A 14,642-nucleotide genomic window follows, 5' to 3' on the forward strand; every position below is an offset into this window, starting at 1 on the left:
TCAAGACTATTTCTACCGAAGACTAAACATTTCTACAACTCTTTTAAAAAGAATTGAAAAGATTTACATATATGGAGTCAGAGTTACCAGTGGTGTAGTGCTCATTAAAACCATAAATTGGAAAATTATACAAAAATAGAAATAACCCAATAACATGGATTAATATTTCACTGACAGCGTAGAAAAGGCTGTTTTCACATTTCGATGAATTACAGCACATAAGACATTTTCACTTGAGTCTATAACATGGACTGATTCTGGAAAGACAGAGCACTTATCTATTTACAGCAAACGTCTCGCAACTTAAAGCTCAAAGACTCGGTGTGGAGAAAATGGCAGGCAGTCTTTTCAGTTAGGCCACGGATAAGAGGGGACTTTGGGTTTAAAACAGTCACCTCAGCACAATCGCACACACGCACACATGCTGCCGTCCCCATAACACTCCTCTGGATTTAGCTTGACATTTTTTCTTCTTTTAAGCAGGCTGCAGTAGCAAGTCTCAGAACACAAAGCAGACTTACAGATAGTAAAGAGCTCATTCTACAAAAGAGGCGCACAATTTTTCTTGTCACAAAGAGGAAAAATGCCCCTCCAAAGAGACTGGGGGGGATGGAAAGGAGTCTCCAAAGCTGGTCTTCAGTTTGTCCAGGAAATCAAAATGGAGAGTTTGCAGTGGCACCTGAAAACGTCAGAATTTCACAAACTCCTCCCCCTTTTTAAAACCCCGCCCCATTTCCCCATTCTGTCGTTTACAGTTTCGAAGTTCCACGAGAGTTTTAAAAGCGCACGTACATACCGACGCAACTTCCCCAGAGAGGGTCACAAACACAAAAACATTATTGCAGAATAAGTGTGCTTTCTTCGATTTTTTGTCCTTAAATGATTTAAAAACGATACTATTACAACATGCAAGCAAGTCATCATAAAAAAGACAACAATCAACCGTTTAACGCCCTGTTTTTAAAACAAGGACAGACGTCGCTCGATAAATATACACTCTTATAAACGCACCCTGGCTGAGAGGGAATTTTATGTTGGCTTGTTGAGAATAGGAATAGGAGGTGGGGATCATGTTGGAAGTACGGAATTAGTCAGCTGATTTTTGAAATCTACTTTTCTTTCTTTTCTTTTTTCACACAGAGCAAGTTTGACTCTGGTTGAAAGACATGCACCTGGGACTTTCTTAATAAAGGGATCTTTCTATGCATGAAAACTGTTTGCAGCATTACGACTTCCCTTGATATTCCAGAATTTTCCAGATTCAATACAAGTTCAGCAGCATTTGTGGTATAATGTTGATTGCCACAAAAATCATTTCTACTTGTCCCTTGTTTTCTAAAAGAAAAAATTGCAGGAACGTCGAAGCACTTAGAACGGAAGTGAATGGGGCCAATTTTAGAGGATTTAAAAGCAGAAATGTGAAGTTTATCATTTCATAAAAGCACTTACATTAACTTTCTGTAAAAACTTGTGTTGTTCACATATTTTTATGGTTGTTTTATTGTTTTTTCTTAACATTGTCATGGCAACAAAGTTGCTAAATTGGACAATTTTACATAGAAAAGGTCAGTAAGTCATTTTTTTCACACTAAAATCATGTTAACACTCATATATTTTTGTGTAATTTTGAGTAATTTAGTGCTTATGGATTGGCCCCATTCATTTCCACTGTAAGTGTGAGGAATGGATTTTTCAATCCCGCTCATGAAAAAATAAATAAATAATTGTCCTGCTCACACCGGCAACTTTCACGTTTTGTCCTGCACCTGTGGCAAAAGCCTGCAGGAGGAGGTCTAGACAGATTTGTCAGTCTCAGTCCAGTGTCATAGGCATTTATTTTATTCGCACCAATTCTCTGCTTCAGATCTCAGGTGCCAAACTTGTGCAAGTAGCATGTTGGCATTTGTCACAGCAGGCAAAAGGAATTTGCTCTACGCTGTTTCATTTGTTCATTGTCGCATACAATCGAAAAATATATGAGAATATCCAACTCTGCATATATAAATTGTGTTTTTTTGCTTAAAATCACTTTTTCAAAGTCTCTTTGCGTTAGGTCCCATGGATCCCGCAATTGACTACTTCACTGTAACCCTTTAAAAAATAATAATAAGTTTTGTGGTTACCAACTTTATTCTACAAGTGCTTGTATTGAACCTGCAATATTCCTTTTAACACAGACTATGCTCATGATATATCACCTTTTTTTGTAATGTGTTGCAAGAACCAAAAGTTGTATCCTCAAGGGATATTAATTATTGAAGAATTCATTCATCTCTACAACAGAAGTCTAATTACAGCTAGAATAAGGCCAAATTTAATGACTAAACATGATCTCATTATGTGCTGGTGTCTGCTCCTGAAGAATATACCGCAAAAAAAAAAATAAAAAAAAATGGCACATTGATACCATCTCTCACCAGAGCTAAACAAACCAAAAGCTGTGGTGAGATCAAGTGGCACTCGTCCCATCTGCAGTTGGTGCGTCATCTAATGGTGTCACAGAGACTCCTCCCACTGACATGCCCCCCTCAGATTCGTGCAAAATGTCTCCTCAGCGACAAACCGTTTGGCACTACTTGTCTAGCCACCATAAGATGGAGTCAGACAAGAAGAAGACCTCTCTGATCATTGAAGGAAAGAACTCTTTGGAGGGACTGACGAGGAAAGGTCTGCTTGAGTCCCAAATGACACAAAAATGTTAGTCGCACCCTACGTTTTCCTTGCTGTCACCATACAGGCAATGGGCAGATGAAAGTTGTTCTCTTCTGGTGGATGTTGGGGGAGTCTCTTTGGATCTGTGATGATGGGATAGAGTAGGATGAGACTGCTAGGGTGAAGTAGGGCACGGAGATTAGGTTAGTGTGATGTAGGCGGACGCTTTTTCCTTTAGCTGGCGCAGACACAGATGGCAACTCCAGCTCCCTGCAAAGGAAGAGACACAAATGTTGTTTTAAATTGAAGCGTGTAATATTTGGCCAAAGTTAGACATGGCACTTTTAAGTAACGGTTCTTGAACACTGCAAAAATGTATTGTTTAGCAGTATTTTTTCATCTTTTTGTTTTTCCAGAGAGTATATCGATACTGTCAGGCAGAAACATTGTATCTCCATATGTCATTATTTGATTTTTTTTTGCATAAATCATTACCATTGGTCACCCTTTACGGATGTCTGTGGGTTTTGCAAATATTTAACTAATGATAAGTATTTTAAAAAGCTTGTGACTAAACCTTGTAACTTCACTGGATCCTCAAACTGTCGGGAAAGCCTCATAACTACACACCGCCTCTATCGTGAATGAAGTGCCAATGAGAGTTTGGACAGTCTCTGATTGTTTGCAATGCAATGTGTCTTAGTCTAGCATTTGTTCTCAATTCATAGCTAATACTGTTTTAAATAGCCTGTGCGAAGCACTTGATCTTTAAAAACATGAGATTTTGGCCAGATGACAGAAGAAACTGAGCGCTCACATAGCAGTTAACTTTATAACTGGTAAATTGATGGAAATGTAATATGCTGCACTTTGTCCACTAATGGTGGACAAAACACATACACGTCCAAAATTCTCAAAATATTCCTGGTTAAAAACCTTGTAACTCCATTTGACCTTGATTTTGGTCAAATGTTAATAATATAATGACACAAGAGTCTGACCATATATAAAGCTACAATATCAACTTTGGCAACACAGTGTTTAATTATTTAAAAAGCACAGTGTTTTTTCCATTTCTAGAAAAGTAGCGTTTGTGGAAAATGCGAGGTTTCCACCAAACAAACTTGTGTAACAAAATGTGCAAGAGTAAAGTGCTTAAAACTAGAAAAAAAAAAAAAAACAATCCGACAAAAAATATCTACTAAATATTCATATTTGGCAAAAGTTTGAAATAGCAGTTTTAAGTAGCAATTTTTCATTAGCAAGTTCAATTTCATTATTTATTATTAATAAAAATAAAAATACTTATATACATTTTTTATTATATATGTGTATGCTTAATATACACTAACCTAAAGGATTATTAGGAACACCTGTTCAATTTCTCATTAATGCAATTATCTAATCAACCAATCACATGGCAGTTGCTTCAATGCATTTAGGGGTGTGGTCCTGGTCAAGACAATCTCCTGAACTCCAAACTGAATGTCAGAATGGGAAAGAAAGGTGATTTAAGCAATTTTGAGCATGGCATGGTTGTTGGTGCCAGACGGGCCGGTCTGAGTATTTCACAATCTGCTCAGTTACTGGGATTTTCACACACAACCATTTCTAGGGTTTACAAAGAATGGTGTGAAAAGGGAAAAACATCCAGTATGCGGCAGTCCTGTGGGCGAAAATGCCTTGTTGATGCTAGAGGTCAGAGGAGAATGGGCCGACTGATTCAAGCTGATAGAAGAGCAACTTTGACTGAAATAACCACTCGTTACAACCGAGGTATGCAGCAAAGCATTTGTGAAGCCACAACACGCACTACCTTGAGGTGGATGGGCTACAACAGCAGAAGACCCCACCGGGTACCACTCATCTCCACTACAAATAGGAAAAAGAGGCTACAATTTGCACAAGCTCACCAAAATTGGACAGTTGAAGACTGGAGTCTCGATTTCTGTTGAGACATTCAGATGGTAGAGTCAGAATTTGGCGTAAACAGAATGAGAACATGGATCCATCATGCCTTGTTACCACTGTGCAGGCTGGTGGTGGTGGTGTAATGGTGTGGGGGATGATTTCTTGGCACATTTTAGGCCCCTTAGTGCCAATTGGGCATCGTTTAAATGCCACGGCCTACCTGAGCATTGTTTCTGACCATGTCCATCCCTTTATGACCACCATGTACCCATCCTCTGATGGCTACTTCCAGCAGGATAATGCACCATGTCACAAAGCTCGAATCATTTCAAATTGGTTTCTTGAACATGACAATGAGTTCACTGTACTAAAATGGCCCCCACAGTCACCAGATCTCAACCCAATAGAGCATCTTTGGGATGTGGTGGAACGGGAGCTTCGTGCCCTGGATGTGCATCCCACAAATCTCCATCAACTGCAAGATGCTATCCTATCAATATGGGCCAACATTTCTAAAGAATGCTTTCAGCACCTTGTTGAATCAATGCCACATAGAATTAAGGCAGTTCTGAAGGCGAAAGGGGGTCAAACACAGTATTAGTATGGTGTTCCTAATAATCCTTTAGGTGAGTGTATACTTTAATATATCTTATAGATTATATATACTTATAAAATAAAAAAATGATTATCTCATGCAATAATAATTTAGCTTCTGAAGTAAATGTCTCTTGCTTTAAGGATGTTTCGATTTTTACTGAACGATAATACAAAAATACTGATTAAGAATAAGATTTTTATTTTTTTTTGCAGTGCACATAAAACACCTAAATGTAAAACACATAGTACATACCCTCCGGAGGCTCCGACATAGGGGGGCTTAGACAATACATATGATACCCTCTGTCACAATCATCACAGAATAAAAGCTGATCCTGTAAAAATAATGCAAGTTGATCCTTGTATGCACATGTCCCCAAACACTAGCGCTGGGGACTCGGACTAAACAGTTCTCAAACACAACAAAGATTGCACTGGAAAAGAAAGTTGCTTCGTTCAGCTGACTTACATCGTTCTCTGATGTACCACACAGGCTGCATGATTTGCACTCGATGCACTGCCAGCGGTAGGTCCTCACCGCCGCCGTCATGTTGACGGTGAACTGCAGGCACGACGGATGACCTGCAACAACCGAAAAGAAGGTAATATGTTGAGAAATTAATAAATCCCATTTCCGAGCTGAGCTTACGTGGGTTAGGCCGCACCTGATCGGCCGCAGTCCGCACAGGAAATTAGATCTTCAGGACAGCCTGTTTTCTTGGAGCCTCCTAGACAGAAGTCACAGTAGCCGTTTGGGATGACAGAACCATCAGCTGCTTTTTTGGCTGCAAAGAGAAGAGAAAGGTGCAAAAAATTTAATGAAACGAAAGAAATGACGAAATACGTTATTATTAATTAATGCATTAGGTATTATGGACTAACAATGAATTTTGTTTGGCATGGTAATGGATATGATAATGTTGATATGCTTGGTTTGGCGGAATAGATATGCTACGCTGCTGCTGTTGGTTATTGCTGCTGCAGAGCAAGTATGAGACTTACTACTGCCAATACATACACGACATGCCGCTGCTGTACAAAAGCATACATGAATTACCCGTAGCAGATCTATACAGGTGGAGCTGGGGAAGGTGGAGGGTTTCTGAAAGCGTGCTGGAAACTGCTACGCAGACAATGAGCAAGTATTAAAAAGTAAAGCAGCAAGCTCATTGGCTGCTGATACAGCACGAACCAATCAGATGTGCATTATATAGAGAATAATGTGATTGCAAGCAGATTGAGTTAATGACCTATTAGTATCAGTAAGATTTTTTGTTCAAAAGTGACTGTAAAGACAAAATTACAAAAAGACAAAAGACAAAAAAAATGTATCATGGTTTCCACAAAATATTAAGCAGCACAACTGTTTCTTGAGCAGCAAATCAGCATGTTAGAATGATTTCTGAAGGATCATGTGACACTGAAGACTGGAGTAATGATGTCATCACAGGAATAAATTACATTTTAAAATATATTCAGATGGAAAACAGTTATATTACATTTATATAACAGGATATTACTGTTTTAATGTATTTCAAATAAACACAGCCTTGGTGAGCAGAAGAGACTTCCTTCAAAAACAAAACAAAAAACTTTTTCTTTATGTTTTTTTTTTTTACTTCACAATTATTTTAAACAATTATTTTAAACTTTTGCTGTTAATAGGTTACTAAGTGCTGTAAAATATTGTTCATTGTTAGGACGAATTGAACATTATTGTAAAGTGTTACAAGAAAGAAAAAAATGCCACAATATTAAATGTTTTTGAAGAAAAATCACGTTGGATGTAGGATTTAGGATGTTAAGATGTTGTGGATGGTCGCTATGCAGCTCATTGTTACATGGTTGCTAGGGTGTTTTTGTGGTTTCTAAAGAGCCTTTTAAAGTATACTCCTTGGCAGTGGGTGTGCAAGATGTGTTTGGTGCATGCGCACTAACTAGTGGACTCTAAGTGCTCAAGTCACTCATATGTGGCGTAAGCGCGGACACAAAAATTGGGCAGCACGTGGACGGTGTGCGTAAATGTCCACGTAACCGTCTGATGATGAAAATTACCTCGCGTGGACCACCAAAGTAAACTTTGGGCTTAGGCTGATGCCACCCCAAGTCACTATGATATTCTGTTTCTGTCTCTAGTGTGTTTTCTGTCCATATGTTTCCTTTCACAGTGGTATACGGGCCTGCTGAAGCCTGCAGTCTGAGCGGAGGGAGGGGGACACGCTCTCCGCTGGGAGAACTGGAGGTCTGTTAAATATTGTCACAGGAAGAGAGGAAACTGCTGCGGAGAGAAACAAATACACAGCAGGAGACTGGTGTATATAATTAACAAGGAAACAAGGATGTCTCTGTGTAGATCAGTTTGAATTCATGGCTGAACAGGTCTGTCTTTCAGTGGGTTGAATTAAATGCAACACAGTGCGACTAGTGATGGGTTGAGCACATATATAGTGGAAATAAGCATATGTGCTACTGTAAATCGCACACACACACACACACACACTGATGATGAGTGGTGTGTGCAGCTCTATGGGGTGATTTGGAGAGATCTGGCCCTCTCCAGCGAGGTCATTAATCCACTCCATCCTCCAGAGATCCTATCAGTGGGGGAGGGAGCATGAGCGAGCAGGGGGAATATGTGCTGTTTTATTCCCTAATCTCCAGAGAGAAGAGAGAGAGAGGGAGAGAGAATGGACCAGGATAAGATAAGAGACAGAGGACGTATTAAAAAAAAAAACATTGCAGATGAAAAAGTGGTCACAACAAACTCCACAGAGCACACATTACACATGCAAAGTTGAGCGGGGAAGACAAAAACAACCCGGCAAGAACTGCATTGAAGCGGTTTGTAAATGAAGATTTAGGCGCACACTAGAGCATGTCGTCTGTGAGAGGCTGCATTGTGTTGTGTGCAGCTGCAGCAGTGGAGACCAGCAGCATTAGAGGCAGGACTGCACTTCCACACAGTAAGCCGCGGAGCTGTCCGTGGTGCTTACAGGGAAACTCATTTTAGTGCAGGTCGGTTCACACAACACAGTGTGAAAAAGAAATCTGGAGGTACTGACACCATCTGCAGGCCTCTATTTCACTATTATGAAGTTAAAATATAGTCTCAATACATCTCACTAATGGACAGGGCAATGCACAATTATGCAAACAAATACATACAATAAAATAAAAAATCATAATTTTACAAATAAATCTTTTTTGCATTTGTTCTCTGCATGTACAAAATACATGTGAATGCAAAAAAAAATATTATTTTTTTTTAGAGACATCCACAAAAATGGCAAAATCTTTCTTCAAATGTACCGTTAAGCATTAGAATATTGGAAGAATTCCACTTAAATAATAATTAAACAAATTTGTCCAAATAATAATAATAATTATCATTATTAATATTATTATTATTATTTCTAAAATATATGGACAAGTGTTTTTTTAAATAGTTTATTTATGACCAATATAATAATAATAACAATCATATTTTTTATATCTCAATAAACAAATTATTCAATAAAATATATCCTAAATGAATAATACATTCTCCAAACCATTTTTCCTCTTTAAACTCCCAGTAGTAATAATAATTATTATTATTATTACTATTATTATTTCTAAAACATATGGATAAGTGGATTCTCTTTATTTTAATTGTTTATTTATGACAAATATAATTATTATTATTATTTCTAAAACATATGGACAAATGGAGACTGTTTATTTTGTTTATTTATGACCAATATAATAATAATGATAATAACAAAAATAATTACTATTATTATTATTAATAATAATAATAATTCTAAAACATATGGACAGGTGGATACTGTTTATTATAACTGTTTATTTATAATAATAATAATAATAATAATAATAATAATAATAATAATAATAATTTGTTATATCTATATAAACTAATTGTTCAATGAAAATATATCCTAAATGAATAATACACATTCAATTAAAAACATATCATGGGAACATTCCTTGTTCTTTTGTATTTGCAACCAATTCTTCTAGATGGCTGTAAAAGCACCTGTCTCATGAATATGATCCTTTAAACAAAATACAGTATATTTTTCAACAGCTGCTGTCTCTGTGAACTGATCTGAAATCTGTGTACCCTGACTCCCAGAAATTGAGTCTATACAGCCAATCAGATTGAAGCATTGTGTTTTTGTATGCGACCAGATGGTCAGTCAATGGTTCATTGGCCTGAAGCTGAGACTAGCATACAACAAGCAACCAGTTCACACTTGCCATGCAACTCTGTTAAATAATCAGTGTGCAAAAATAGTAAAAGCTAGTAAATAGAGAACAAAAGGGTCGGAATGTAAGTTATAAGGATAATTATACAGACAGCTGGACAGTTCACCGAAAATAAGTAGTGTACTCAAAGCTTCTCATTCACACTGCATAATTAGAGCATGTCAACTGGTGAAGGAGTGAACTGCACTCCAGAAAGCAGCGCTACAATCTGCCTTACACAAATATTGGCTGTAGGATATGACATGAGGGTGAATAGATGACTGAATATTCATTTTTGGGTTTAAGAATGCAGAATGCACTATTGATAAATAAGAAGGATGAACTTGACAGTACAGCATCAGAGATTCTTTATCGAAAGTTATAGAAAACATGCAAGTATACAGACTAATACATTATGTTTTCCAACAGTTCTTATAGAAATAGAAATGAAAGGTTGTGAAAGAAATCAATTCTTTTGTCCGTCTGTCTTTTGTGATTCTCTCATGGACGCGATGTGCTCACAAGTCCCTGTGGAGTGCATGCATATGTATGTGCAGAAGCACTAACATTCTCCATCTCAACACACTTTCCTTCAGTCTCACATCATGTACAAAACACACACATATTGCATATATGTCTAAAATAAAGGCTTAAATACTAGATTTCAAATAGCATAGTGTGAATCAGCAGTTTCTAATATGGCTGTGTCTGTGTGAGAGCGGGTCTGCCCTGTAGTCTGCCTGACTCAAGCAAAAGCCTATCAATGATTAAAAGCCTGCAGTCGCGTTTAAGGTGTAGTGTTCGGATGACAGCCACAGGCAATCAATCCTGCTTTCTCGTACATGTGCGCACACACACATATCTACACACACACACACACACACACACACACACACAAAAAAAAGATGCGAGGAGAGAGAGAGAGAGAGAGAGAGAGAGAGAGAGAGAGAGAGAGAGAGAGAGACAAAAAGATCCTCTATTCCTAAATCTATTGAGCTGCCTCCATAGGCTGCATGTTAAGGCATCATAAGGCGCCCCCCACGCAAAAGCTGTTCCAAAAGGTACAAGGCAACTTAATTATGATGCCTTCTAAGATAGGCCTACCTCATTTCACATGTATCCATTGTGGAAAAAGAAATCCCAGAATGAGAGAAGGGGATATGCAGTAGTTCACTTCATTAGACAAAATTCATTTGTTTGTAATGACAAACACAAAGAACACTTGAGTTAATATAATATAATATAATATAATATAATATAATATAATATAATATAATATAATATAATATAATATAATATAATATAATATAATATATTAATAGTCAATTTATAGTTTAGCTTATATCATGCTATCACTAAAACTCGAGTATCAGATATGAAGAGTTTTCCAAATCAGTCACTTCTGAGTTTCCATGACAGAGGGATGCAGCTAAGACATCTGTCTAAGGCAGCAGACAGTGAGGCAGCACACTAGGTATTGGAACAAAGCCCTATATTAACACAAAAAAGGAAGATGGGAAGAACAGAGAGACGAGTCAAGCCAAAAGAAAAACATAGAGAGTTTCAGAGACAGACGCAGGAGTTTCTTTGCCATGCCTTCCTGCCTCCCTAAATCTTTCCCGATGCAGCATTTGGCCAATTACGAGGAGAATACAGGCAGAACAGCACACTTCACAGCTTTCAAGTGTGTCTGCAGCCCCATGGGAATCGAAAGAGAGAGTAGGAATAGGAATCCTCAAAAACCTCCCTCCCTTATCATTTCTCGCTCTCTCTCCACACCCCAATTCTTCTCCAAATGATCCTATAGTGACACGATTCTATTTTAGCAAGATCACACATCTCTAATTAGGACACAAATGGCTGGGAGAGAAAGCAGCTCAAGTAACAACACCACAGGAAGGACTCACGAGCACCTGTTGGCACAAACCTTTCTATGATCTCAGTTGCCAAATACTCCAAAAAAAGAAAAAAAAAAAACAGGCTTCATGAGGCCATTAAACTAATCATGCAAAAGCATTTTAGCAGCACCTCTCACATAAAGACAATTCCACATGCCTGGACTGACGTGTGTCTGTAAAATAAAATAAAAGCTTAAGAAAGTCAGATGCACATTTAGCAAGTCAAGCAGTTATTAGGTCACCAATGAAGAGCATTTCAGCACCATCATCCTGCACCGTTTTTGACTTGCATATCATACATTTAAATGTCAAATATTTTAAATATATAATGTGAAAATAGATTGTTTACACAGAATATACCTTGAATATGTGCCTTACGCTACAGAAAACCACACTCAATAGCGTCTCCATAAGCCAGAGCTTTAAAATAGAACATACTGTAAGAAGCACCTCATTAAGTTTTGCTGCAGTGTGGATGGATTTTGCACAAACAAATGACACATTCCACATGCAACCCCCTCCTGAGCTAGGCTTTATTGCTGGTACATCTTTGCCTAATCTTTTTTGTTTTTTTGAGGTTGCCCGCATGCTGCACCCCACTTCTTGACCATGACAAATGGGGTGGAATCCTGCTTTTAATAACCCCCTTCATCAAACTACCACAGACACACACACAAATGTCCATGTATGGTCACACATACAGTTTTTCTCAGTCGCTTTGGTGCATTTCTCACATCACTATTTACATTTGCACAACAGTTAGTTCAACCTCCACAACATTTAGTCATTTGTGCACATCATAGTAGCAGTTTCTCATTCCTTCCAACAAATTGCAAATGCTTTTGGACATGCATCAATTGCTTTCATACAACTCTCTGCTGTTTTATAACATTATCATTTGCTTATGTCATGTCAGTCAAAATTAACTATACTTGTGAATGATGAATAGTCATTCCATATAAAACTAATAGTCCTCATTTCATTGCTTGAGTCATTACATACAAAAATGTTGAACTAGTTGTCAAAATCTGTCATTTAAAACAACAACAACAACAAAAAAATCCTGAAAAAGTCTCCAAAATTGAAAAATTTGCAATTGAGCAAGAGATGATATTCGCTGGGATGTAGATGAAATTGTGACCAGACAGAGAGGAACGTCTGGATGTGCATGAATGATTACAGTCCTATGTATGTTGTATGTTCAGTTCCAGTACAGTATATAGGCCTACTGCAATATTGTTTACAGTTGTGCACAGCTCTACCCAAAGGGAGTTTATGTTTGTTGTAAATAATGGTGTATTTTTTCTTTTGCACAATGCTGTGAACAAATTAGAATTGCAAAGAGCATATGCAGTAAAAATGTGAAACATACATATTCAGTGTCTTGTACTCAGTTACCTCATAAATACAGTAATGTGTAACTTTACTGTATTTTTCAAATGGCTGTGCAAATAGTATTTAGTGCTGTATTGAGCATTTTCAGGTAGTGTCACCAAGATCTGACTTTTTTGCATTGGAAAATATTTACAGAGTAAACTGTCATGATGAAAACATGACAAAGCCATTTGACTATCTTGTTCATAAACGATGGTGTCAGGACTTTTCATTTTGATGACACTGACACATTCATTGACATAAATACTTGCTTTTGAGGAATGAGCTATTCATTTTGAGCAAGTGACACGCTTTTGCAGGTTATCAACTAGGTTTTGCAGTTTGTACTAATTGTTTTGAGAACTGCATTAACTGTTGTGCAAATGTAAATAGTGTTATGAGAAATGCACCAAAGCGACTGAGAAAAACTGTAATAAACACACAGCATTTGTATTTTTGGGTTAGGAATAAAACCAGACAGAAAAATATGTAGACAGACAGAAAAAGATATATAGATAGACAGACAGACAGACAGACAGACAGACAGACAGACAGACAGACAGACAGACAGACAGACAGACAGACAGACAGACAGACAGACAGACAGACAGATAGATAGATAGATAGATAGATAGATAGATAGATAGATAGATAGATAGATAGATAGATAGATAGATAGATAGATAGATAGATAGATAGATAGAGAAAGACAGACAGACAGACAGACAGACAGAGGGATAGATAGATAGATAGATAGATAGATAGATAGATAGATAGATAGATAGATAGATAGATAGATAGATAGATAGATAGATAGATAGATAGATAGATAGATAGATAGATAGATAGATAGATAGATAGATAGATAGATAGATAGAGAAAGACAGACAGACAGACAGAGGGATAGATAGATAGATAGATAGATAGATAGATAGATAGATAGATAGATAGATAGATAGATAGATAGATAGATAGATAGATAGATAGATAGATAGATAGATAGATAGATAGATAGATAGATAGATAGATAGATAGATAGATAGAGAAAGACAGACAGACAGACAGACAGAAAGTCAGATAGATAGATAGATAGATAGATAGATAGATAGATAGATAGATAGATAGATAGATAGATAGATAGATAGATAGATAGATAGATAGATAGATAGATAGATAGATAGATAGATAGATAGATAGATAGATAGATAGACAGACTGAAAAACTTGAAGACAGACATAAAAAGATAGATAGATAGATAGACAGACAGACAGACAGACAGACAGACAGACAGACAGACAGACAGACAGACAGATAGACAGACAGAAAGTCAGATAGATAGATAGATAGATAGAGAAAGACAGACAGACAGACAGACAGACAGACAGACAGACAGAAAGTCAGATAGATAGATAGATAGATAGATAGATAGATAGATAGATAGATAGATAGATAGATAGATAGATAGATAGATAGATAGATAGATAGATAGATAGATAGATAGATAGATAGATAGATAGATAGACTGAAAAACTTGAAGATAGACATAAAAAGATAGATAGATAGATAGATAGATAGATAGATAGATAGACAGACAGACAGACAGACAGACAGACAGACAGACAGACAGACAGACAGACAGATAGATAGATAGATAGATAGATAGATAGATAGATAGATAGATAGATAGATAGATAGATAGATAGATAGATAGATAGATAGATAGATAGATAGATAGATAGATAGATAGATAGAGAAAGACAGACAGACAGACAGACAGAAAGTCAGATAGATAGATAGATAGATAGATAGATAGATAGATAGATAGATAGATAGATAGATAGATAGATAGATAGATAGATAGATAGATAGATAGATAGATAGATAGATAGATAGATAGATAGATAGATAGATAGATAGATAGATAGATAGATAGATAGACAGACTGAAAAACTTGAAGACAGA

The 14,642-nt window shown here is 36.9% G+C and overlaps 1 protein-coding gene across 1 annotated transcript in view; it reads right to left on the reverse strand.

The window, feature by feature from the left end:
• Positions 1-2,851: 2,851 nt before the first annotated feature.
• Positions 2,852-14,642, reverse strand: part of dpf1 (double PHD fingers 1) — a gene marked incomplete at its 3' end in the record, with an annotated part of 49,745 nt that continues 37,954 nt past the window's right edge. The window contains exons 9-12 of the mRNA XM_081369801.1: positions 5,826-5,945; positions 5,630-5,742; positions 5,414-5,495; positions 2,852-2,922 (exon numbers count right to left, since the gene is read on the reverse strand). Coding sequence (XP_081225927.1) covers positions 2,852-2,922; positions 5,414-5,495; positions 5,630-5,742; positions 5,826-5,945 — 386 coding nt within the window. The remainder of the gene's footprint in view (positions 2,923-5,413; positions 5,496-5,629; positions 5,743-5,825; positions 5,946-14,642) is intronic.

Source organism: Scardinius erythrophthalmus, assembly GCF_964197995.2.
Source record: "Scardinius erythrophthalmus genome assembly, chromosome: 7".
Taxonomy (NCBI): Eukaryota; Metazoa; Chordata; class Actinopteri; order Cypriniformes; family Leuciscidae; genus Scardinius; species Scardinius erythrophthalmus.